Here is a 25,192-nt window from a genome sequence, read left to right as displayed (position 1 = left end):
GGGCAGCAGAAGAACACTTTCGGCCGTTGATCCAAAACTATCCGGTGGAATTTTCCTCTGATTGTCTCAAATCTGATCTGATATCATCTTGTTACTTTCACTTAAATTTGATTCACATTCGTTCACTCGGCCACTTTGTTGGCACGAACGTGCACGAACACTGTTGCCAAAGGCGACATGATTTATTGTTGTAATACAATTAACAAGGACACGCAGGATCACAGAGGTACATGAGGCAAGACTCAGCAGAGCTGCGGTCCAACTGGAGACACCGAGCAGGACCTGACAGGATGAGTTACTGCTGATCAACAACTGTTTTAAAAGTTTGAAATCATTCTCAAGTATGGGATCTTAACCTCGTCCACCTCCACCCCAACAAAGACTCACTTTTGTCCTTTTTTAGGAAGGACGGGGGTCTTTATAAGGAGACAGCAGGTCAACAGTAGAAGCCACACCAAAGTGATTTACATCATCTGAAAGCTGAGAACATGAAGATTAATTTGAGATGCAGCTCACAGCTGTGTGTTATTTTCTAGGCACAAATATGTTATGCAACTGTGTTGTGGTTAGTTGCCTTTTCAAACTTTGAAAGTTAAGATTGTACTAGTCCATAGCCACTGGTAGCTTTGTCCCCTTCTACCTATGCCAGTCCTCAATGCCTATGTGCAGTTTCACATAGATTGACCACGTCAGTGAGTAGAAAAACGTGGGACAGACAGAATGACTGACTGACAGAATGACACACTGACAGTTTCCATGATTATGTACAGCATACCATACCATGACTTAGTCATACCAAACATTAGAAACCAACACCAACATTGGCCCACAGGGGGAGCCACAGCGATCGGTCGCATTTTAGCCATTTTGAAGCATTTTTCTGTTGTTATAGCGCCACCCAGTTGCCAATTAGAGTTAAATTTCTCCAGTCACCTTGAGGCGTCCTGTTCTACATATCTACCAAGTTTAGTAAAAATCCATATGGCGGTTAGGCCTAGATAAGAAATGAGCTCTCTAGCGCCCCCATTTTGTTTGATGGGGTCAATAATGGAGGGGTCCCCTCAGATTATGTGTGGTCATATGCCTACAAAGTTGCGTGGTGATGGGTGAAACCCTTGAGATGTTATACACCTTTATGTGATGAGCCACGCCCTCTGCAATATTCATTGCCTTATAGAAGCTCAGTTTTAGTAAGTTTTCCAACTTTTGCCAAGAGGGAACTTTAGATATTGGTCCCTAGATTATGTTCACCCAGTTTCATGCAGATCACTCAAACTTCCTAGGAAGAGATCCATTTGAAGTGTTTTTCAAAAAATTCAAAATGGCGGAAAATCTATATAAGCGGAAGTTATGGGTTCTTGAGGCAAATGTGTTCCTCATGAGGAGAGGCATCTCTGTGCAAAGTTTCATGTCTCTACGACATACGGGGCATGAGATATGCCCATTCAAAGTTTGACATTTCAGTCGGTTGCTATAGCGCCCCCCTTTGGCCAATTGATGTAATATTGCTTCATTGGCATCCTCCCATGACCCTCTACCACTGTGCCAAATTTCACATGGATTGACCAAGTCAGTGAGGAGAAAAAACGTGGAACAGACACACAGTTTTCGTCATTATATAGTAAGATATGGGCTCAGAACATTATGATGAAAGGATATAAAGGCCATCTATGCTCAGTTATGTCTCACAAGTTGTTGCAGCTACTTTTTGGTTGATACCATTTGTTACACTGATTTGGGCTTGTTTTACCGCTTAAGAATTGATTTAAAAAATGGTTAAAAATCCCTCAAAAAACATCTTAGCCCAGTATTACTCTGAAGTCGGCAAATACCACCTCTTTGTCAGTGATTCTGACGCCAGAAGCCACCTTTCAAACCTTTTACGGTGGTATGATACACCTCCAGTCGGCCAGACAGCATCTGTCGTGGCAGTATGATTCACTGACAAGTGGCGTCAGTTCTTAACACAGCCAGACATACCTGTTGCAGCACTCTGTTACCCCACTTACCCCCCTGTGAAAATGGCCTTGCCAATTTTTCCTTCCCCAAAAATTTGCCTGGTTTTGGAGTGTTAATAACCCCCTTTCTGCCAAACTAGCAGGACATGGTTGGTGCAAAGGCCTTTCAGTTTCATATGATACCAGTGTCATCACTCTGACTTTAAGACTTAACTTGCTATAGGCTCTGAAAGACAGTACACCCCAGGGCAGTGGAAAAGGTTTAAGTACTGACACTCAAACCTGCGATGGCTGACACAGCATTCTGTCCTGTATATGTAAAATATTATGGGGTGTTGCAGGTCACCACATGTTCATAAGGGCAGAAAATAAACAAAACATTCTGCTGCGGAAAAATATCACTGATGAGAAAACAATCTCACCACAGAGTCCATTTAGTACCTGCTGCTCTGGATCTTTTGATCATATCACATCAGCAGCAGCAGCAGCAGGAGGAGAGGGAGTTTGCCCAGTTGTCATGGAAAAATCTTTTTCAAGGACATCCTCAAAGTGTTCAGAAAAAATGAAGTCGAAAACCAACAAATTAACAATTGGGGAAACTCCACCAGCTGATGAAGGTCATCTCCACTTTGAAAGTCGTCAAAAAATGGCACTTGGTCAGTGACTTCTAGCCTCAGACACCAATGAAAAAAAGCACATATCACGTTGGCATGATGCAGAGCCAGTCGCAGTTATTGTTAAACAGCAACCAGCGGTGTCAGGGGGAAACGCCGCAGGGCAACAACGAAGGTTAAGGCGACGGAAGTCCAAGTAGGGCGGGTGGGAGGGGTATGAATTCTTTCCCATATGGATGTAAAGCCAAACCCGGTTCTTTTGTCCTAAACGTGTGTGTGGGCTAAACTTAACCACATGCATTTGTTGTTGAAGGAAAAAAAATGACGTAGTGCTTTTATTTTGAAAGAGACTGTTTGCAAACTGTACATTTCCTGTGAAAACAGAAGTGTATTTTGAAAACAGACAATGCATGTAACAGGCTGAAGTTGACACGGCGTCCCAGAACGTCAACAACCAACACACCCAGGGTACCTTGGACGTCATATGTGGACGTGGAAAGTCCATGACCAAACGTGGACATGTGACGAGGTCACAGTGAGGATGAGTTGGTTTCAGGGGAAAAGAATTAACTTTGAACCCCGAAAAAAGACAGATTATTTTCCAAGACTTTTTTCTCATCTTTGCATTTGTATATGAAATATACTTTAACATATTTAAATTGCAGTTTCAGGCCTCTAAAGATGATTCAAATAATTAAACGTGGGAAGGGAAACAACTCATGGACATACAATCTATGAGGAGAGGTTAGAGGGAGACGTGGCTTTTTATTAAAGGAGCCAAATAAATGCTGTGAACCTCTGCTGTGGAGGGACAGTGGTGTGTAGCAGCAGCATAGAGTTATGGGATGGCAGTGGTGTAAACTGTGCAGAGAGTGAATAAGATATACCGGCTGTCAGATACTGACCTAAATGGAAATCAGATTTGTAGTTTAGTTTTGGGCGATAAACTTCTTCATCACTGAAATGTGGAAATGTTGAAAGAAAAAACTACTTCCTGCCAGGAGGAATATTTGTCTCAGTGGAGGAGGAAGTACATTTGTGTGTCTCCCAGCCACCCTCTCCACTCAGACACACAGTGCTCTCTGGGCGGCCATGTCTCTTTATATGGTCCATTTTCTACAGCCAGTTTGAGCTCAGTGAGCCTGTGTGTGCTTAATAAACTCTCAGTTTTCAGATTCACAGCGAGGAAACAGCCGAGCAGAGTCGGCGTGTGATTCTCCACACTGTTCATCTCTGACTCACAACTACCAACCCTAAAATTATCACTATCTTATACTGGAAGTGTTTTAATCGTTTTAATTTTCCACACAGATCAACCTTTGGTTTTAAAAAAACAATATAAAATGTTAATGAATCAGTTCCCAGAGGTGTGGACCAGAGTCAAATGACTTGGACTTCATTCACGAGTCCCAATTTTCAACTTGACGAAATCAAAGACTTGCGATTTGACTTTAAGACCAATGACTTGCTGTGTATCTCAAATCACATACTTCTGTTAGTACGCTTCCATGTAGTATACTATGTGCGCTACGTACTTACAGGGTAGTGTTTTCTCAAACCAAACACAGCCGGTGTGCACTCACCAGAAATGACGACCTCAAATTTCAACCTCTTCTTCTTTTAATGCCTAATGCGCAGCTGTTAGCAAGTTAGCAAACTAGCATTAGCATTCGCGTTATCAAATCATTACAGACTGCTAAATTAACCCTGCTACATAGCCAAGATGGCGACCATTGAGGACGAGAAGTGTCCATAGTTCCACACTGAACTTTCTGACCGTTTTGAGTGCACCATCCTGGTACTCATAGTGCACTGCATTTTTCCATACTTCTCAGTGTCAACGCACTGATGCACTCAAAATATTAAGTGTAAGTACAGAAGCACGAGATTTGAGACACAGCATTGGACTCCACTTGGACTTGAGCCTTTTGACTTGAAAATACTTGATTCTTTTACCCAAGTCCAAAGATTAAAAAGCACGTTATCTAAAAAGTGTGCCACAAATTAATTCATTTCCTGAATCATCAACATTAACGTTATTTATCTCCATCAAGTCGACACTTAATTCTCCACATGATCCACTTTGTTTGAACCATGAAGAACTAGCTTTACTCAGCGCCAACTGAGACAGAGACGCAACAGCTTCCAATTTCGTACATTTAAAGTTGCACAGAGAACAGTAAGTCAAGGCTAATATTAACACAGTGAGTGAACTTGGGACTTTTTTCAGTTTTTTGAGTTTAGACGGTAGAAGGTAATGGACGTAGCCGTCACCAGTTGGTTTGTAGACTCTCGTTTTGTAGCCTCAAGTTTGAGATTTTTGGAGCCAGAAGTGACTGTATTTGTCTGAAAGGGTGGAGTTAACTCTAACGCTACCTGCTGGATTTACAGCTATGGTTAGGTAGGTTAGGGACTTGTCAACAGAGGGCACCCACCGGTCACTCAAAGCGGCCCGTCCTTCATTATGTAGAACCTTAAACCTTAATGAAATGGAAATAGGTGAATTATATAAAAATTCAGCCCCTTACATTTGTCATGAATGTTTAACACTTTTTGTACCAGGCTGTAAACATGTTTATTTCTGCTGTAGAGTTGGACACATTAACGTGGAGGTTTGTGGGGATTGACTCACTGTTGGAGCCAGCCTCTAGTGGACATTAGAGGAACTGCTTTTCAGAGTTGGCTTTATTTTTCAACCTTGACGGTTGCCATTTGGTCTTGATTTGGGACTTGAATGCAAAGACTTGTGACTTGCAGAACAATTTCTCGGTCCCTCCTCTGTCAGTTCCTAATAACCCATCAGATTTTGTTGACTGCATGTTCTTCTTCGGCGCCACCTCAGGATAAACTTTTTAAGCTACACCCCTGGTGAGGCTCTGAGAATATATGAATCATCCCTGTGTTGTTTGTTCTTCCAACACTGTGGGGACACTAACAGGACTTCACATTGATGGACAGTATGTTAAAGGTCAGAAAATATGTATAGATGGATTTTATTTGGAAATTTCTATTAATATATTTACATATAAAGCTGCAGAAAATGTATTGCAGCTGCTAAAATGGACGTCAGTTGTAGTTTGTTAAGTGTTTGTTTGCATATTTGAAGCATTAAGAATCATTTCATTTAGTTCTTCCTTTTATTTTGCAGCTTCTTTGACTTAAGAACACTCTACTCATTTAGTTTATATCTGAGATCTGGCAACATGGTGAGGAAACATGAGCTGTAAAATGATCAGGATGTAAACAGTTTATTTAGATGATTTAATCATTGGCTGCCACCATTTGTTAGGCTTTTTAAACTCTTTAAAATCTAAATCTCCTTGTCATGGGTTATGACCTTGATGTATTTTGAGATTTAGCTTTTTTCGTCCTCAGGTTGTTTCATTTGAAGGATTTTTTGATGCCTAAAGGGGCAGATGCATCCGGTTCATTCAGCAAAGCTAAGAAGACAAATATACATTTAATTATCTCGGGAGGTCTCAGGCGGCACCGACCCCCCCAGTGACTGATCTGAAGCTTTTTATTTAAAGATCAAACTCAGAGTGAGTCAACCAAATGTCACTAATCATAACAGGAAGCTGTTAACCGCCACTCTGTCTGAATTCACTCCCTATGGACCGTCTTTCTAACATGACAACATAAACATAGTAAACGGCCACTTTGTATTTCCTGTTCCGATGTTTGTTGCCGTGGCAACAGAACAGCACTAAAAAGGTCTGCATACTATAGAGAGCTATATATTTACCGTCCTCCGTTTATAAGAGTGTGTAAATGTTTCCACCATATGGTGCCCCGAGAACATTCCCAGCATTAAACCAAACGAGTCGTGTCGATGTCACACACACACTTTCTGCTAACGATCTCACGCCGTCACATTTCTGTAGATCTGAAAATGACAGTTGTGCAACACCACACCTGTTGGTGAAGATGATGGTGATGATGATACAGAGGTGTTGATTGATAGCCGCTAATAGAGTTTACTTCATCTTTGATTTTATGGCAAATAAGTTTGTCTAACATTGTTTGTGATCTGCTGATGTCACCCTGCTCAGACCTGACATTTGAACTAACTGAGAGACGTAACAGACAAAACTGAAACAAAGACTCAAGTTGTTGCAAAGAAACCATTATTTAACTATTTGTTAAATGTAAATATGCACTGAGTGAAGCATTAAAGGGATAGTTCAAGGCTTTTGAGGTGGGGTTGTATGGGGAACTCTACAGACAGCATAATACATACAGGTAATGTGCCAGCCGTCAGGAAATATGGGCAGGGGGTCGTTTTTCACCCATCACAACACATATCATCAAGCAAAATGTTATACTTCCTGCAATTATAATCCAGGTAATCATACTTCCACATATATTTGTGCTTTTTGTTTAAAGCCGTTCTGAAAAGATGAACTCTGATGAGTCGTTTGAACCAGTAGAGGCCGGTTCAAGAGGGAGGGGGCAGCGATGGAGAAGGCCCAGGTCTGGTGTTTGGTCCTGAGTGGTGGAGTCAGGAGGTCGGCATCAGGGGAGCGGAGGCTGGGGGAGGAAGTGTGGTGGTGGAGCAGGTCGGTGAGGGAGGAGGGGCGTGGTTATGGAGGGCTTTATGAGTGAGGAGAGGGACTTTGAACTGGATGTCGGAGCGGGCAGTCTGACAGCAAAGAGAAGCAGTGAAAATATCAGATATTTAAAATGATAAGTGATTTTTTTTAAGGTGTCTAAAGTACATTGTACACTGCTGAGCCTCTGTCAGTACTCCTGCCTGCTTCTCCAAACTGGGGGCGTGCCAACAAACGTCTACTGTCCTGTACCCCATAAAACCCCTCTTAAAAATACGAACTATCCCTTTAATAATAATTTTGTGAATTGTTTGACATATTAAACGTCTAAATATGGTGCATAGACATACACACATGCTGCTGAGTGCATGAAGTCACAGTTTGTTCCACACGGTTCATAACTCACCACTTCTTTGTGTTTACAGTTCTGCACTGATACGCCCGCTGCTGGTCGCACACACATACCCACACACACACACACACACACACACACACACACACACATACAATGACAAGCAGTAATACACTGACACAGAAAGATGGATGACTGCTCCTCCACATACTCACTTTATATGTGTTTCTGCATGTGCAGACATGAACATGCTCATGTGTCCTCGTCTCGTTCTCTCGCTCCGTCCCCCCGCCCCCCCTCGCCCCCCCCCCCCCTCCTCTTCCTGTCCAGAGAGTTGGATGGTGATTAGCGTTGGGATTCTGGGACTCTGGCCTCAGTTTTCATTAACAGCCATAAACACAGTTCTGCTGCACCACTGAGACCGACCGCAGGCTCTGTGCGTGCGTGTGTGTGTGTGTGTGTGTGTGTGTGTGTGTGTGTGTGTGTGTGTGTACATCTGGGCAAGCTTTGTCGGTGCTTTGATGACAAGAGTGGAGAGAGAGAGGGAGAGAGAGGTGTTGTTTATCATGGCAGTAATTAAGCCCGCCGTTCGGCTTTAATTAAAATATAACAGCAGCACTAAGTATGGACTGGTTCTCTCTCTCTCTCTCTCTCTCTCTCTCTACACACGCACACACACACACACACACACAAACTGAAAAGCACACAGGAAATCTTTAGCTCTCTATTTACCACTGAAGATAAGGTAAAAAAGACCCAAACTTGAAACTGTTCCAGAACAACCAGAGAGTGGAGCTGCCCTCAGCACACACACACACACACACACACACACACACACACACACACACACGAGGTCCTTGAAATATTTGTACTGAATCCAACAGCAGACTCGTGACTCGTCTCCCTGCTCCTCAGACCTGAACCTGAACACATCCACACAGAGTGTTTGTCTCCTCTCCCTCTGATTGGTTCATTATTGGTTCATTTCGACCTGTAATTGGCCGGTTCGCTTCATCATTACAGCGGTGTGTCATCTGTGTGTGTTATCAGCAGCACTGATTGATCCCAGGTAATACAAAAGACACTCTAATATGACTTTATGAACACATGAGGCTGTATAATAACGACCACGGAGCTCTGCAGGAGCTGCACCTGCTGTTTCACTTCATGGAGGTGTAGAAGTAGACTGTAAATGGAAAGGTGCAGCCAGTCTGAGGAGACAGACGAGTACAACAACAACAATAGATCAACAAATGAAACAAACAAACATTATAGTTTGTGTGGACAGTGAAAAGAGGAAAAATGTGAATATACAACATTAAAAATCTGCAGCCAGAGGCAGGTTGTTCAAACATACTGTAAGGTCTGACTTTAATGTCTATCTTTTGGTTTAATACACAATTAACCAAACAGTAAATCTACATCATGTATATGTGCTGTTATTTGCATTATTGACAACATTACAATCTGTGCTTTCAGAAAAATGTATATTTGAAAATCTAACTGGGTGAAGTCTATCTGCTGAGGAAGACCATGTGATTTGATCAAAAGCTCCAGAGCAACTACTGTCATGAATGAATGTCTACCCGGCAGAAGCACAGGGGCCGAAAGAGTCAGGGCCCCGGGCCCTTCAGTGGCAAAATATGACTCAAATTAACACATGCTGACCAGAAGAGACTCAAAATGACCATGAGGAGATGCACAAAGTATCTGCAGACAGGCAAAACTACCTCAGAGAGACACAACATGTCTAAAAATAGACATAAATACAACCAAAGAGAGACAAAATGACACAAAATGACTCCAAAGAGACATAAAATGACCAAAAAGAGACATAAAGACAACCAAAAAAGAGACACAAAATGACACAGATAGACACAAAATGACACAAAACGACTCCAAAGAGACACAAAACGTCTAAAAGGAGACACAAAATGACACAAAATGACCCCAAGGAGACATAAAATGACCAAAAAGAGACATAAAGACAACCAGAAAAAGAGACACAAAATGACACAAATAGACACAAAATGACACAAAATGACTACAAAGAGACATAAAATGACCAAAAAGAGACACAAAATGACACAGACAGACACAAATAGACACAAAATGACTCCAAAGAGACTTAAAATGACCAAAAAGAGACAAAAATAGACACAAATAGACACACATAGACACAAAACAACCTCAGAGAGACACAAAATGTCTAAAAAGGACACAAAATGACACAAAATGACTCCAAAGAGACACAAAATGACACAAATAGATACAAAACAACCTCACAGAGACACAAAATGTTTAAAAAGAGACATAAATACAACCAAAGAGGGACACAAAATGAAACACAATGACACAAAATGACTCCAAAGAGACATAAAATGACCAAAAAGAGACATAAAGACAACCAAAAAAGAGACACAAAATGACACAGATAGACACAAAATGACACAAAATGACTCCAAAGAGACATAAATTGACCAAAAAGAGACATAAAGACAACCAGAAAAAGAGACACAAAATGACACAAATAGACACAAAATGACTCCAAAGAGACATAAAATGACCAAAAAGAGACATAAAGACAACCAAAAAAGAGACACAAAATGACACAGATAGACACAAATAGACACAAAATGACTCCAAAGAGACACAAAACGTCTAAAAGGAGACACAAAATGACACAAAATGACCCCAAGGAGACATAAAATGACCAAAAAGAGACATAAAGACAACCAAAAAAGAGACACAAAATGACACAAATAGATACAAAACAACCTCACAGAGACACAAAATGTTTAAAAAGAGATATAAATACAACCAGAAAAAGACACAATTACCCCAAAGAGACACAAAATGAGCAAAACAACTCCAAAAAGATGCAATTAAAGAGTTAAACCATAAAGTCTGTGTGTCTTGCTCCTGTGTAGCAGAGGAGGAGGAGGAGGAGGAGGAGGAGGGGCCTTTTTTTACATTTATGTACCTGCAGACCTGTTGTCTCATAACACACCCATGACTAATAGACACAAACTGTTTCGTCAATAACAATAAAATATGTAAAAACATCAGAAATAAATCTGAAAAACAGCCATTTACTTTAATATGACATCATTATCAGACATTATTAAGTCCAAACTCCTCTGTGTCATAATCAATACAAATATGTGGTGTGTAATGCATGCTTATTATATGCATGCCTATTATATGTTATATACACATTACACATACCTGCCCTGTGTACTTATTTTTTAATCCATCATTATATAATTATACTATGTCATATATATATATATATATCTACAAATACTTTCATCAGCCTGTAGAGATATAACTGTAAATATCCTGATACATATCATTTATATTCATACTGTGTCACATTCCATTGTGACGTCGGCCCTAAAAGAGTCTATAGATGCATCTATTTATCATTCAGAGGCTTAAAAGACTTTAAATCCTCGAACTGAGGTGAAGTAGAACATGGTGATGTCACTCAGGTCAATTTATCGGTATCGATATCGTGATACAGAACTACTTATAGTCTTCCTGAAACACCACACACACAAGCACAAGCACAGTTTGCCTGAAACACACTGCTGATAGAAATTTAGTCTCATATAATGACAGCAGCCCACATATATAGGCTGGGAGGTGTGTGTGTGTGTGTGTGTGTGTGTGTGTGTGTGTGTGTGTGTGTGTAACCAGGTGTAGAGTTGTCACTGAAGGAGAAAATTAGTCAGAAAATGACAGCAGCGTACCTGAGTGAGCCAACACACACACTTCAGAAAGTTTGCACCCCACACACACACACACACACACACACACACACAGAGGAACACTTTAAGCTATTTCCACTGCAGTGCAGCTTCAGTGGCTTCATGATTTATAATTATATAGATACAAAAATATCCTCGCTGTCTTCTCTCCCTGTGTTTTCTCTACACGTCTCCGTCGTCAGGTCATCTTTTGACCTTTGACCCCTTCACACACACATGTAAACAGACACACAGAGGCCGAGCCAGTGTCACGTCTGATATCAGCACTTGTTTATTGTAATAAAAACCTCTGAATACAAAGTACATTCACAGGTAGAGCAGCGGGTCACTGAGCCGCTCCGTTTGACTCCTACAGCAAACCAGTGGTGACTACAAATATTCAAAGTCATACACCATTTTACAACTTTATATCCCATAAACATACTGGTATAGTTCAGAATAAACACACTTACATACAAATAGTCCAGGCTGTCGCACTAACCAACCAGCTGAGTCCTACACAGGTTTATTTACTGGGAAATACAAGAGAGCAGAGACCTGGCTGACTGACAGGTCCGAGACAGCTTCAGTCTTTACAGGTCTGATTGACGGGTCAGATTTTAACTGTCAGTTAAACCATCAACAACTCCATGAAAAACAAACGAGTCTGTGTCTTTAACATTCGGCACATCTGTCTTTGAGAGAAGCAGAGGAGGAAAAGGGGGATGAAGATGGAGAGGATTTGGTTTAAATATGAAGTAGCAGCAGCTAGCTACGTCGCTAGCTAGATAGCTAAATAGATGGACAGGTGTGTCCTTCAATCCTTCCTTCTTAATTAATCTAAACAGTTTACTGTAGTTAATTATGATAATAATATAGTGCCTCTTGTATAGTTATATATACCTGTAACAGTTTCAGGAGCTTAGCACAAAGACTGGAGGTAAAGGGAAACTGCTAGCCTAGTTTTTACATTCGATGTAGCTAGCAGGCTAACACAGGCTAAAATGAAGCTAGGTTAACACATCTAACACAACAGGTCTGTTAGCTGGATTTGTCTCTTCTGAGATGCCTCTAACAATCACAATAATCCACACACGTTAATTGTGTTGTTACAAAAATGAATTACCAAATTTTGGGGATTTCTGAGAGTCAATGTTGCAGGAGATGTTTGCGTAAATAAAGCCACGCCTACAGGAATTTGACCATCAATGAAAAGCTATTAAACCTCAAACAAACACTTTTTTTGTGCCGTTAAAAATACCAAATGTAAATGATGACTGGATGAAAAATCAGGGTTTAGAACGTAACTCCTTTGTAGAGGCACTGAAACAGCTCATAAACACATTTAGAGGCTGACGGATTATTGAATATACTCGTTGTGTTGCAGCTTGTTTAACTCAGGACGGATAAAATTACTTTGTCTAAACATTTCTGACTTGCTTTGGCATTTTAATTTCTTGCACTCCCCATCTCACAGATGTAAAAAGAAAAGCAAAGCAGCAAAAACACTGACACTTCTGGCCTGAGGCAATTCCTTCAGAATAAAAGCACCAGCGGCTACGCTTTGAATGATCTCAATATAACAATACTTTATTTTATTTGTTTAATGAAGAAGGCTTCTTTACTTAACTCTATTGTGATAGAATTTTATTCAACTTTATTATAACAGTATACTGTTATAATAAAGTTAAACAAAGTATAATTTTACTTTATTATAACAGTACTTTATTTAACTTTGTTATAATAGCATACTATCATAACAAAGTAAAATAAAGTATACTCTATTTACCTTTATTTTAGTAACAGTACTTTATTTAACTCTATTATAACAGTATTTAACTTTATTATAATTGCATACCATTTTAATAAAGTTAAATAAAGCAGATTTTACTTACCTTTACTGTAACAGCACTTTTACCTAATTATAAGAGTACCCTATTTAACTTTATTGTAACAGTATACTGTTAAAATTAAGCTTCATTAAGTTTATTTTATTTTATTGTTACAGTATAATAAAGTTAATACACATTATAAATACTAATTAATTTTATTTAACTATATTATGAGTATACTGTTATAATAAAGTTAAACAAAGTATATTTTATTTAATTCTATTATAACAGTACTTTATCTGAATTAATTAAGACAGTACTTTATGTAATTTCTTTTTCATCCACACTTTATTTATCTGTATTGTTTATTATAATAAAGTTAAATTAAGTATACTGTATTCACCTTTATTGTCACAGTCCTTTTAATAACTTTAGCAGACTATAACAGTACTTTATTTAACTTTATTGTAGCAGTAATATCTTAGTGGTTTAGTATTGTATTAGTCTACACTAGTTTAGGCGGGATTTCAAAATACTGAGACACATATCATGTATCATGATATAGTCTAAAAATACTGATATATTATTAATAGACCATATCGCCCAGCCCTGAACCTATTATATGAATAATGTGCTTCAATTTGGTATTTAAACAGTTTTGACCCTGAACTTGTCAGCGCCCTTTAGTGGACAAACAATGTACTAAAAATACTGTTTGTACTACTGTAAACACGTCTTTGGCTTTTCTGACATTTCCTGTTTCTTTCTTGTACTTTAACACAAACACTGGCACATCTGTGAGTATCGGCTCTTATATTCCTTCAGTTGTGATGAAGCTAAGCTAACTGTTTCCCCCTGCCTCTAGTCTTTGTGCTAAGCTAGGCTAAACAAGTCCTAAACACACAGAGATTAAACTGATCCATAGTTTCGTCTGATTCTGGTGATAATGACGAGAGGATTTCCCAAAAGTTGGACTCCCTTAACTTTGGCCAAAAGTCTTAATGAAGTAGGGATGAATAAATGAGAGGAGACGATGGGGACCAAAAAGTTTTCCACAACAGTTCCTGTCAGTTCCTACCAGAGTTTCTATTGGCCGGTGAGAGGAGATGGGTCAGCTGATTATCTGCCGTTCACCCTGTCCTCCGAACCCTGACTGTCAATCATCAACTACAGGCACCAGGGCTACCAAAAAGTTCAAACAAAACAAAAAAGTCTGAAAAGGGATTAACTGGCCCATAAAATGTGACACTGTGAAAACAAAGAGGAACTACAGTTCACTGCAAAAACAGCTGGAAAAAGAGCAACAAGAGCAAAAACCCATGGAAGATGGAGAGCCGATAATCCACTGCGATCGTGACGGGTCCACTTAGGCTTCAGTTAAATCCACACAGAGAACAGCGCAGCGTCGACAAAAAAGTACAAATCCACCTCCCAAAAAAATGGCCTACCGGAGACGTAGAAGACCCCAGAAGAACCAAACACGATTAATTCCTTGTTTTTGGGGACATTTTCTCCAACAAAAAATGTTTTTCTTTCATCTGTTTTTTTGTGATTCGATTCTCCTCGACGGAAACTTGTACCAAGAATGTGCAACATGAAGCAAAAAAAGCAGTTCACGACCACAGGCAAGGAGGGAAGGGAAGAGAAAAAATCCTCAGAACTGCAGCAGAGGGAAAAAAGCTTGAGGACTTAATCTGTTTTCTTTTTGTAAATTGGAGGAGGAAAAAAAAGCTTTAGATGCTCTTTGTGTCTTTAGTTTTGTCTTAAGGCAGTCTTTTTTGTCCGGCCCCTCTCTCCGGCTCGGTGCTCGACGACGCTCCACCTACAAGAGGATAGATACGAACGTCTTACACCTCAGGTATCGCAACGCAGAAAATACATTCCATGCAAAATGTCTCATCAATGAGGAAAAAAGAAAATGTCAATAAAAATAGGATTAATTGAAAGCTGGCTGGAGGAAAAAAATAATGCTTTAAAAAGAAGCTAATCAAAAAATGTAGGAGCGGTTTGCAGAGCCACAATAACGCAAAATGAAGATCAGATTTAAAAAATGTACAAACAGTTGAACTGCGTATAAACTCACAGTCACAGTTAAATGCAGCACTTATCACATTTACCCTGTTTTACTTAGCAAACAGAATAAAGACCAGATAAATACACATCTCTGGGAAGATTTTTTTGCCGTTACTCAAGTGATAGAAAAACATGAAATGATCAAACTGGATGCAACACTCAAAAAAATTTGCTGAAATGAGCACAAACTCTGAAACACAGACCAAACTCATCCTAATACTCCTCATACTGCGCCACTACTCAGTCTGAACTGCCAGTGCTTCTTATACTGGTAAAATTAAACTGTCAAAGTTACAACCAGAACTCCAGAATAAATGTTGGCATTGTTCATTTCTGCAGATGATGGATACGTTTCATTTGCATGTTATGTTGTGGGTACTTTGAAACTTTTCATTTCAACAACGCTGTGGTTAATGTGTGGTGAGATTTAGGCGCAAAAAACATTTGGTTATGGTTTGGAAAAGATCATGTTTTGGCTGAAAAGCAGCAATGTCTCTACAAAACACAACTCCTTCTTTTGGCTCTATCCCCAGTGAAATCCCAGTGACTGGTCGCTATAAAACACCCACATTTGGAGGCTAAAATGTTGCTAGAAGACGCAGCAATGACTCGTTCAGTTACAGTTTGGCTGCTTCTTGGTCTTGAACAGTGGTCTTCAGCTTGGCTTTAGCTTTGACCTGGGCTGGTTGCACAAAACACCTTAAGTTCGTTCCTTAAGTATGACACTTGAAATACCTCCCCAGTAACTGACTGGAAAGATCCCACTGCATAAAACCACAGAGCGATCATTAACTGTAAAGGTACTGGAAGAGCGCAGCTTTGGAAAGTTGAGTGAACCAACTCCAGACGATTTATAGCACAAAATCATCTGCTCATCGTTAAGCGTGTCCTCCAGGTTCTCCTCTTCTCGGGAGGCCTTATTTTTTGCTCACTTATGTTGCGGTTAAGATGGAGTCAGAGAAAATCAAGACTTTTTGTCTTTACTTTGGTTACTGAGGTCCAACAGTTGTACAAACTTTAAGCAGTTTCTTAAGAAGAAGATCCAGATAAGAAGAAAACCTTAAATCATTAAGTAAACATTTTAAGGAAAGCTTAAGGAGAAGACTTAAGGATGTTTTGTGCAACTGATTTTATCTTAAGGAAACCTTAACTCTGACTTTAAGGTTTCCTTAAGATAAAATCAGTTGCACAAAACATCCTTAACTCTGACTTTAAGATTTTCTTAAAGTCAGAGTTAAGGATGTTTTGTGCAACTGATTTTATCTTAAGGAAACCTTAACTCTGACTTTAAGAAAATCTTAACATAAGGTGCTTTGTGCAACTGGCCCCTGGATACAGCATTGAGGGCGGGCCCCCATTCATTCCTATGAAAACTGCTCAGTGGCGCATGGATCAAAAAAGCTTAGCGGAGCAGCTAACTTCCAGTGTAGCGTTTCGCTAACTTAAGTGAAGATAAAATGATTTAACCTTCCAGTTGTTCTAGACTTTTGAAATGTTATTGTACTGAATGGATCAAATGTAATCCAATCTGATTTACAGACGTCTTTTCTCCTATTAAAATCTATGGGAAAAAGGTCTTTTTGGGCTGCAAGGCATAACGTGATGGACTCGGACAGACTAGTTCCATTTTTGACAACTATGAAAAATTGGGTTCATAGCCTGGTGCTCTTCCTGGGGCCTGGGGTCTAATTTATAAAACAATGCGTAGGATCCATACTCAAAAATGTACGAACGGACAAAAGCCAAAAATGCCATGCAACGAAAAATATTCAATAATTTCTACAATCAGGCTTCCACCTCACCATCTGCGTCGCAAATTTCTCCAAAATGTTCATAAGCATGGCTCAAAGTTTCTCCCATCAAGTCACAACTTTCACTTTTCTCTTTCGGGCCTCATTTTGTGTGTACCCAGTGTTTACAAATGAGACCCCTGGTCTTACCTAGATGACGCCGTTCACCATCCTCTCCACCTCCAGGAGACAAAGTCAGCTCCTGCACTACGACACTTTAGAAATGTTGATTTGATACAGAAACGCACAAAGCCAACATTTTGTTCTGGCGCCTGGACTTCAAAATTAAAACTCTAATGTGCCTGTAGTACTGACCCTGCGTTAGGTCAGAATAATTCATTTCCATGATGCATCCCCGACATGATTACCATCATTGTTCAGTTGTTAGAGTTGTGTAGATTTCTGCTTTTACTGTGAATGTGAGGTTTAAACGTGCTCTAACAGTCCAGTGGCTTGTTTTTGATTCTGACCTTTTAGAGTTAAACTTCATCTTCACAATAAAAGTCCACATGATTGTTTTATTCTGACCTGTCAACTCCACAATAAATGTCCAGTAAATTGTTTTCCAATGACTGGACCACAGCTGAATGACTAATGCAGCACCATTATGAGGATTTCTGAAGGTGTGTTCGGGCTGAATGTTAAGTGTATTTTAGAGACGAGTGAATATAAAGTCGGAGCCGTCACAGAGACACAGCTACCTGCAGCTGATCACCTGCACAGTCGAGGTGTTTTATTGGCTGTTTGGGGCGAATAAAGCCAGACAGCAAAGATTCACAGCAGAGTCTGACAGTACTCACATGGAGCAGTGGTATAAATACTCTCATTAAATACTCTGTTATGAATCAAGAGGCAGAGCCGCCTGGAGGTACGCACACACTCACTGTCAGCCGTCAGCTGGTCGGCCGCAGCGTGTCATGACCTTGCATTTAGTTCATGCGTGTGTGTGAGGTCGCATTTTAACTCGGGGAAAGTGGAACGTTTAATGTGCACACACACACACACACAGACACACACACACACACACACACAGAGGTGCTGCTGCAGTTTTCCAGGATTACAATCCTTTCCTCCTTTCCTTACTCTCGTCTTTCCCTCCTTTGTCCCTACTTTCTGTCCTACGTCCCTCCCTTTGTCTCCTTCTGGTTTCCTCCTAACCTCCTTTACTCCTCTCCTATTTCCTGCTTTACCTTCCTTGCTTTCCGCCCTCTCTTCTTTACTTTTATAATTTCTCCTCTGTCATCCTCCTCCTGGCTTCACTTCTCTCCTTTCCCTTTTCCACCTCTTCAATTCTACCCTCCTCACCCTCCTCCTTCCTCCCTCCTCCCCCTCCTCCTCCTGCCTCCCATCACGGCAGCATCTGTTCATAATGAAACACACAGTTGGACGTCGTAGTCGTTTAGCGCCTCCTCCACGCTACCTGCTCCAGAGGTTACCTCCCGCTGGGCGCGTTTGTTACACATCATCAGCACCTCCCCGCGACCTTCCCTCCCTCCTCCCTGCCACCTCCCTCCTCCTCCAGATGTCATTGATCTGGGAAGTGGGTCACAACAGCGCTGAATCAAAGCCAGGTTACACAAGGCTCCGAGGCAGATACTGTATGTAATTTTAGCGTGGGTTAATGTTGAGTTGGGGGGGTGGGGGGAGAAAGAGAAATGTGATGGCTGATGTTTTGGAGCGTTCGCAGGTTGTGATCACAGAGTCTACAGGCTGCAGACCTGACAGATGCTGAAGGTGCAGAGGGTGAAGATCTTGGCCTGAACGCCTCGTGGATCTGTAAATAGGACTGCTAATTTGGAAGAAGTAGAAAATGCATTTGGAGTATTTTCTTTTTGCAGCTACAATGAATTTATAATGCAGCAGGAGCACGAGGGGAAAGCACTTTAACTCTAATATGTGATCAATGAAATCATGTAACTCATGATGCATTTAAGAAATCGCTTTTTAAATGAGACATACAACATATCTGACAAAAGATGCACTGCATTCAACACAAGACATCAAATTTACACAAACATACTGAAATAGCGCATGAAAATACTTCACAAAAACTAATCCCTGTGAGACCAGCTAGTTTCCAGTCTTACCAATTTATGTTTTGATCAAAGCCAGAGAAATATATTCAAAACTTTAGTGGAGATCCAAAACGATCCAAAGATACCAAATATGCCGGGCAAATGTTCGGGCAAAATGATGCACAAGACATGACAATATTTCCATCAGATGCAACAGTGAAGTCTTAAAAAGATGGAGTCTTGCGTCTGAATATTTTACTGAACATAATAAAGGTTCAATGAAGAGTTGGACCAAGCTGATTGATGTATCAACACTTCATTCCTTCCTTTGAATTAGCACCCTACGAATGACGTCACGTACCTAACATAAAGTCAAGAAGGTTTGGTTTAGGCAAGTTACTGTGGTTAGATTTGATGATCACTAAAACTAGGCGAACATATCGATATTGGTGATCAGCCAAATGAGATGTTACAAATCGGCATATCGGCAAAAAAAACAACGATAACACCGTGCATCCCTAAAAGAGACCTCTGTGAATGATCCAGCTCCCAGTCAAAACCTCCTGAACAATGAACCTTGAAGGAATTCTAACCAGGAGAAGTTTAAACTTGAAATCAGCAAACCTCACATTAGATGCCTCTAAATGTTACAAACTCATCCTTCCACTAAAACAAAGTTGCTTATGGGAACATTTAATGTGAAAATTGAAGTTGGGGAAATGAAATTATATTAATAAAATGCTGTTGCCTGGAGCTGGAGGTTCTTGATAGTAATAAAAACACCGAAAACTCAAGTCTCACTTTCAGTCTTACACCATTTATATTTTTATGAAGCGTGTCTCCACACAGAAAGTCAATTTTGGATGATTCTGCAAAATCTAGCTCAGTGTTTATTTTTGTTAGAATTATCTCTTCCTACGATGTCTGAGAGGATGGCTGAGGTTAGGGAAAGATCGTGGTTATGGTTGGTGCTGATGATGCTTAACAAGGTTAGAGAAGGAGGCTTGTGACTAGAGGGTCGCCGGTTCAAACCCCAGGCTGGCGGGATGAGTCACAGTGAGGAAAGTGAAAGAGCAGCACTTGTTCTCCCTCATTAGCACCACTGAAGTGCCCTTGAGCAAAGGCCCGGACCCTCACTCTGCTCCAGTGGAGCCGCTCAGGGGCCATCACATCATACTGGGAAAAATGGATGCACTGTACACACACACACACACACACACACACACACACACACACATCCGTAATCCTGGCCTCCACATAGACTCCTTTAGTTTCAAGTTGTCCTTGGTTTGGAGTGGCCCTCCAATCAGAGAACTACGAGGGGTCGTGGGAGATAATTCCACTGTAGAACAAGATGTCATTTGCGGCCATTAAACGTAATCAAAAGCTGACAAAAGAGCAGGAAGCACATGTAAAGAAAGTACGGCGATGAACTTCAAGAACACTCACAACTTCCTCCTTAAACACGCACCTGCATTAACACTGAACCTCAACGCTGGAGATAAATCGTTGGCTGCAGAATATGAAAATAAAGGTCATGGCAAAACTTAGTGATTTCCAGCAGCCTGATTACTTTTCCAAAGTGATAAATTCATTCCTGTACTTGAATTTATGTCTTCACTTTTTCATATTTTAACTCTGCAACGGCAGGTTTGTGGACCTGAAGTGAAAAAAAACCCACTGTCGTCAGGTTTTTAAAGTCGAGAGACTGAATAAACTGAATCAAAGAGGAAAACAAACACCAAGGTTTTGCTCATAGAGAGAGGTTAAAGAGCCTTAAGTCCACCAGCATGTTCAAAGAGCTGCTTAAAAAACATTTAAAACACTTCCAAGCATTTAAACATCAGCCTTCCTCTGAGAACAAAGCTTCAAACGGAGCGCATTCAAACCGCCACTAAAGGTTGTTCAACCCTCGGATTTTGTTTTCTTTCTTTAACTTTGGGTTATTCACCAGGAGGACGGGACAAGGACAAACAGTTGTCCACTGGAGGGACGAAATATAATTAAAAAGATTCCTCGCATGCCTCAGAGAAGTCGAACAAAAAGAGCAAAGCCAAAGCTCAGATGTTTCAGTTAGATATTATTAAACAGTTTGGTCTTCACACAGTTAATCAGAAATTAGTTTCTTAACACAGACAAAAACATCACTTTTCTCTTGTTCTCTTTATTTTGCCAAACATATTGACCAGTATCTAAATCCCATCCTACAGGGCTCTGATAAATACTGTGAAAATGATAAATATGTGTTTCTCCTTCAAGGACGCCTCACAATTATGTTTTGTACCCAGAGCTGTTTCATATGCAGCCTGTGTACGCCTCTGTTTGTTGTGCCTTTTTCTTTGTTTTCTTTTGCAGATTAAGAGAAAGTTTCTGACTCTCAGCAGAGGAGGTCGGAGGTCAGCGCAGAGCTGGAGCAGGCAGCAGTTCAGCGCCACACTCCTGCTCACCCAGACAAGGACTGCTGGCGGCTGACATTTGCTCCACAGGGGGCCGAAGCCGAATTTATGCTTTGCTTTCGAGGTTTTCAACTTGTGTGTGTCAGAGTTTGAAAACTACGGGGAGAGTAAACCCCCACAGATTCATACTGCGGCCCAGGATCAAACCACTGCAAAACATTACCTCTGAACATTAAAAACGTGGTCGTTGCAATTCAGGGTTTTGCAGAATCATCTGATATTTAAGTTTTGTCTGCTCAGAGGAACGCTGTATGTGTAATATGAGAAAACAAAAGGTCCCTGAACTGACCCTCTTTACAGATTTTAACTGTATGACACAGTCGTCATCATCATCATCAGATGTCTCCTGTAGATAAGCTCAGTACATTTAGATGACTTCATCCACAGCACCTTTGGGAGCACTCATCAGGGTTTACGCCAGACTTTTTCTTTTGACAGACAATATGACCATCACCAAACCCATTATCCACTGTCTGGCTCACCGTGGTGAAGTGAAGTGTATCTCTGGTCTGATCTTCGAGGAGACCAGTGCTAAATTATAGGTCCTCCTGCAGAACATGATCCGTGATGATGTCACCGTACTACAACGAGCACGCTGAAAGGCAGGGATGCACTCTGTACAGCTGTGGAATTAAAATGCTAAAATTCGGTGTCCATAATAAAAGTTTATATTTAAGTTGTCTTGGCAACATATCTTATGGGTCTCACAATATTAGGTTATATGATATGCTATACTTGAATTTACTGATTTAATTTGGCATATTTCCCACCAGACATTTTGGTGCCTGATATTTTCGTTTGCCGGACGACTATGCTTGATACCATCCAAAAGCTGGCATTCACCGGCTAACGTTACCCTACAACTCGTCCATCTTGGCTTAAAACTTTAAAGGGATAGTTTGACATTTTGGAAAGTACGCTTATTTACTAATATGTAATTAAATAGAAGGCTACTGCCAGCAGCTAATTAGCTTAGCTTCTCACAGAAACTGGATACAGGAGGAAACAGCAAGCCCTGCTTCGTCTAACGGCAACAAAATTCAAAGATTTCAAATGAACATACCTCATTACTTTAACCAATAATTAATGTGAAGTGTAAAAGCAATAATGATTTTGCTGGGATACATAACTTCCAGCACGTTCTCATCCCAAGTCGTCACTTATCACCAATTTGTCAGTGGACTTTCTTGTCTACATGCTAGGTACCGGCCACCAAATGGTGATCATGGTCTAACTGACCTGGACGATGACACACTGCACTGGCTGAAAGTCTAAGGATATACATCAGAGAGAGAGAGAGATGTGCTGGGTATCCTCCCGATCTGCTGTTGACGTTCAGGACACCACAACCAACGCTGTGACGTCAGCAAAAGCAAGTGGTTGATTTAGAAAAAACATCATGGTTTGGTTCTACATTCAAACGGGAAGCAAACACCTGGCTACCAGGTGAAAGTCCTGGGTTTGTTGGACCCATCCACCACCTGCACCATATATATTCTACCTGCTCTATCTACTTTCCAGCTCCTTATATTACGTCATCACCAGCAGCATTTCGACCTGACACCGTCCTGTAGCGCATCATACCACCGCAACAGGTGCCATCTGGCCAACCAATGGCGTAGCAGAACATTACTTGTGGTTACATCCAGCCGCATTATAAACTTAACTACAAAAGGTGGCTTTTGGCTTCAGGTGTCTGATGCCAAAATCACTGACAAGGCGGTGGTATCCAACGCCTTCCAAATTAGAACGGGCTATAACTTTTGTGAGTCTCTGCTGGCAACTAAATAGAGCCAAGAAATAGTCTGGTGCATAACCCCCAAAAATGGCACACTTACGTTTTTGCATGGATTAAACAAATGTAGTGTTAATTAATGATCTTTATAGATGACAATAGGTGGATTTTGTTATATTTGGGCAGTGCTGTGTTTCCCCCTCAAGAGCAACTGGAGATGGGTTTCTTGTTCTGCCTTAAAAGAGAACATGTCTGAACCTTTGTCGCTATAATGTGACTGAATGTACTGTACCCATGTTTCAGGAAAATCTCAGCAGAGAAGCATAAATCCACCTTGAGGCTTTGTTTCAGTCTGCCCTCTTAAAAGTTCTTTCTGCCTGGAGCTGTTCTTGTTTCGGCGCTGCCCTTCAATCAGAGAACTACACGGGGTCATGATAAAATAAATGCACTACAGATTAAAATGCCACTTGTGACCTTTAAACATCATCAAAAGCTGACAGAGGAGCAGAAGTCACATGTAAAGAAAGTCAGGTACGGACTGAAGCAGGAAATAAACCTGCAGGATGTCAGGACACGTGTCACAAAATCTGCTGTCAAAAACAGTCTTCTGGAAGAAATAGAAAAAAAAACCCCACAAACTGCCAGTCAAAAAAATCCGGCTCCTCTGAGTTCAGGGGCTGATGTGGGGCAGAAATGGGCTTTGATGGTGCCCTGCTGAAGAGAAAACAACAACCCTGAGGCGATATGTAAAGTGGAGAAAACTCGTCGCCCGCCGTCCCACCGGCCGTTTAGGTTTGATCAACTGATTTAGTGCTCGATCACACTCTGAATTATGAGTCTGGAGGCATCTGGGGGGAACGGAGGGCTTAATTAAACTCAACACTGACGAGAGAGGCCTAAATAATGTCAGCAATACTGAGATGGATAGAGAGATAGATGGGAAGTATAGCATCTTTCTGGGTGTTCAAACGCTTTTAAATAGCTTGCAAAATATGATTAGTATATCTTAACAACATGCCTCAGAGGCCAGACCGGACTCTTACAAAGAGAGACTCAACACGCTCCTTGGGGAAAACAAACCACTCGATCAGGGTCTCAAAGACAAATCTGTTTGTCTGCAAACTCTTTGGGTTAATAAAGGACTTGTTATCAATCGCCAGAATAAATGTCGGCATTTACTCTTATGCAAACCATGGATACGTTACATCTGTATGTTATTACACAGCATATATGTTGAGAAAGTTTCAACTACGCTGTGGTTACTGTGAGGTTAGATTTAGGCACAAAATCCACTTGGTTCTGGTTGGAAAAGAGCATGTGTAGGCTTAACATACAGGATTTTGGTGGCATGGTCATGGCTGGAAATGCATAGCCATGAATCCCTAAAAAACAACAGGTTTTGTTGTCTGTTGGTCTTAAACAGTGGTCTGAAGGTTGGCAGGCGTCTCACCTGAGAGTCACACCTCCAGATGACACAGTCAGCTCATATACAACGTCAGTTCAGAAACGTTGATATGATATGAAACGTGCAGTATAAAATACTGGCGGTTTGCAGAAATGTAAAACGCCAAAATTTTCCTCTGGGCCCTTAGCTGACTTGGTTCAATTCAAACAGCAATACTAAGAAGAAAAACTACCTGTTCAAATTGTTTGGCATAAATGAAAGATATAGTATGATACCGTCGGCATAGAGGCTGATTTTAGAGCTTTGGTGTCAAGCTGTTGCCCCTGTAAGCTCTTTCAGAAGTGGTGTATTTAGCCACGTTGAAAAAGCAATGACTGAAAGTTTCCATAGATATTTTATAAATAGCCCATCTGTTTTCCACCTTCCAATAACTAACCGTAACATCTTTAAAGCCTGAATGGTTGAATGCTGGATACTGAAAAGGTTGATTTTGACTGGAGTATCATTTTAGGATTGGCTTAGAGGCAATCTCCAAGTCAGATTTATGGTCAAATTTAAATTTCCCGCTTAGCTTCAGAGTCTGCAGTTTGTAGTTTTCATGTTTTAATGCCAAATTAATATTGTAGAAGACAATACAAAATGATTAAGCAGGTAAACTGA

At 40.7% G+C, this 25,192-nt stretch overlaps 1 protein-coding gene across 4 annotated transcripts in view; it reads right to left on the bottom strand.

Moving 5' to 3' along the window:
- The window catches only part of LOC117261207 (protocadherin-1-like), a 288,574-nt gene that overhangs the window by 59,038 nt on the left and 204,344 nt on the right, over positions 1 to 25,192 (bottom strand). The window contains exon 6 of one of the 4 annotated variants that reach the window (XM_078169590.1): positions 14,730 to 14,880. The exons of the other annotated variants lie outside the window; for them this stretch is intronic. Within the exon in view, the coding sequence (XP_078025716.1) occupies positions 14,822 to 14,880 (59 nt within the window). The 3' untranslated portion in view covers positions 14,730 to 14,821. Of the gene's footprint in view, positions 1 to 14,729; positions 14,881 to 25,192 lie in introns of those variants that run through there. 4 annotated transcript variants of the gene reach the window in all.

The sequence above is a fragment of the Epinephelus lanceolatus genome, chromosome 7 (assembly GCF_041903045.1).
Source record: "Epinephelus lanceolatus isolate andai-2023 chromosome 7, ASM4190304v1, whole genome shotgun sequence".
NCBI classification, from domain to species: Eukaryota; Metazoa; Chordata; class Actinopteri; order Perciformes; family Serranidae; genus Epinephelus; species Epinephelus lanceolatus.
Note: the sequence above shows the minus strand (reverse complement) of the source record. Positions and strands in the feature narration are given on the sequence as shown.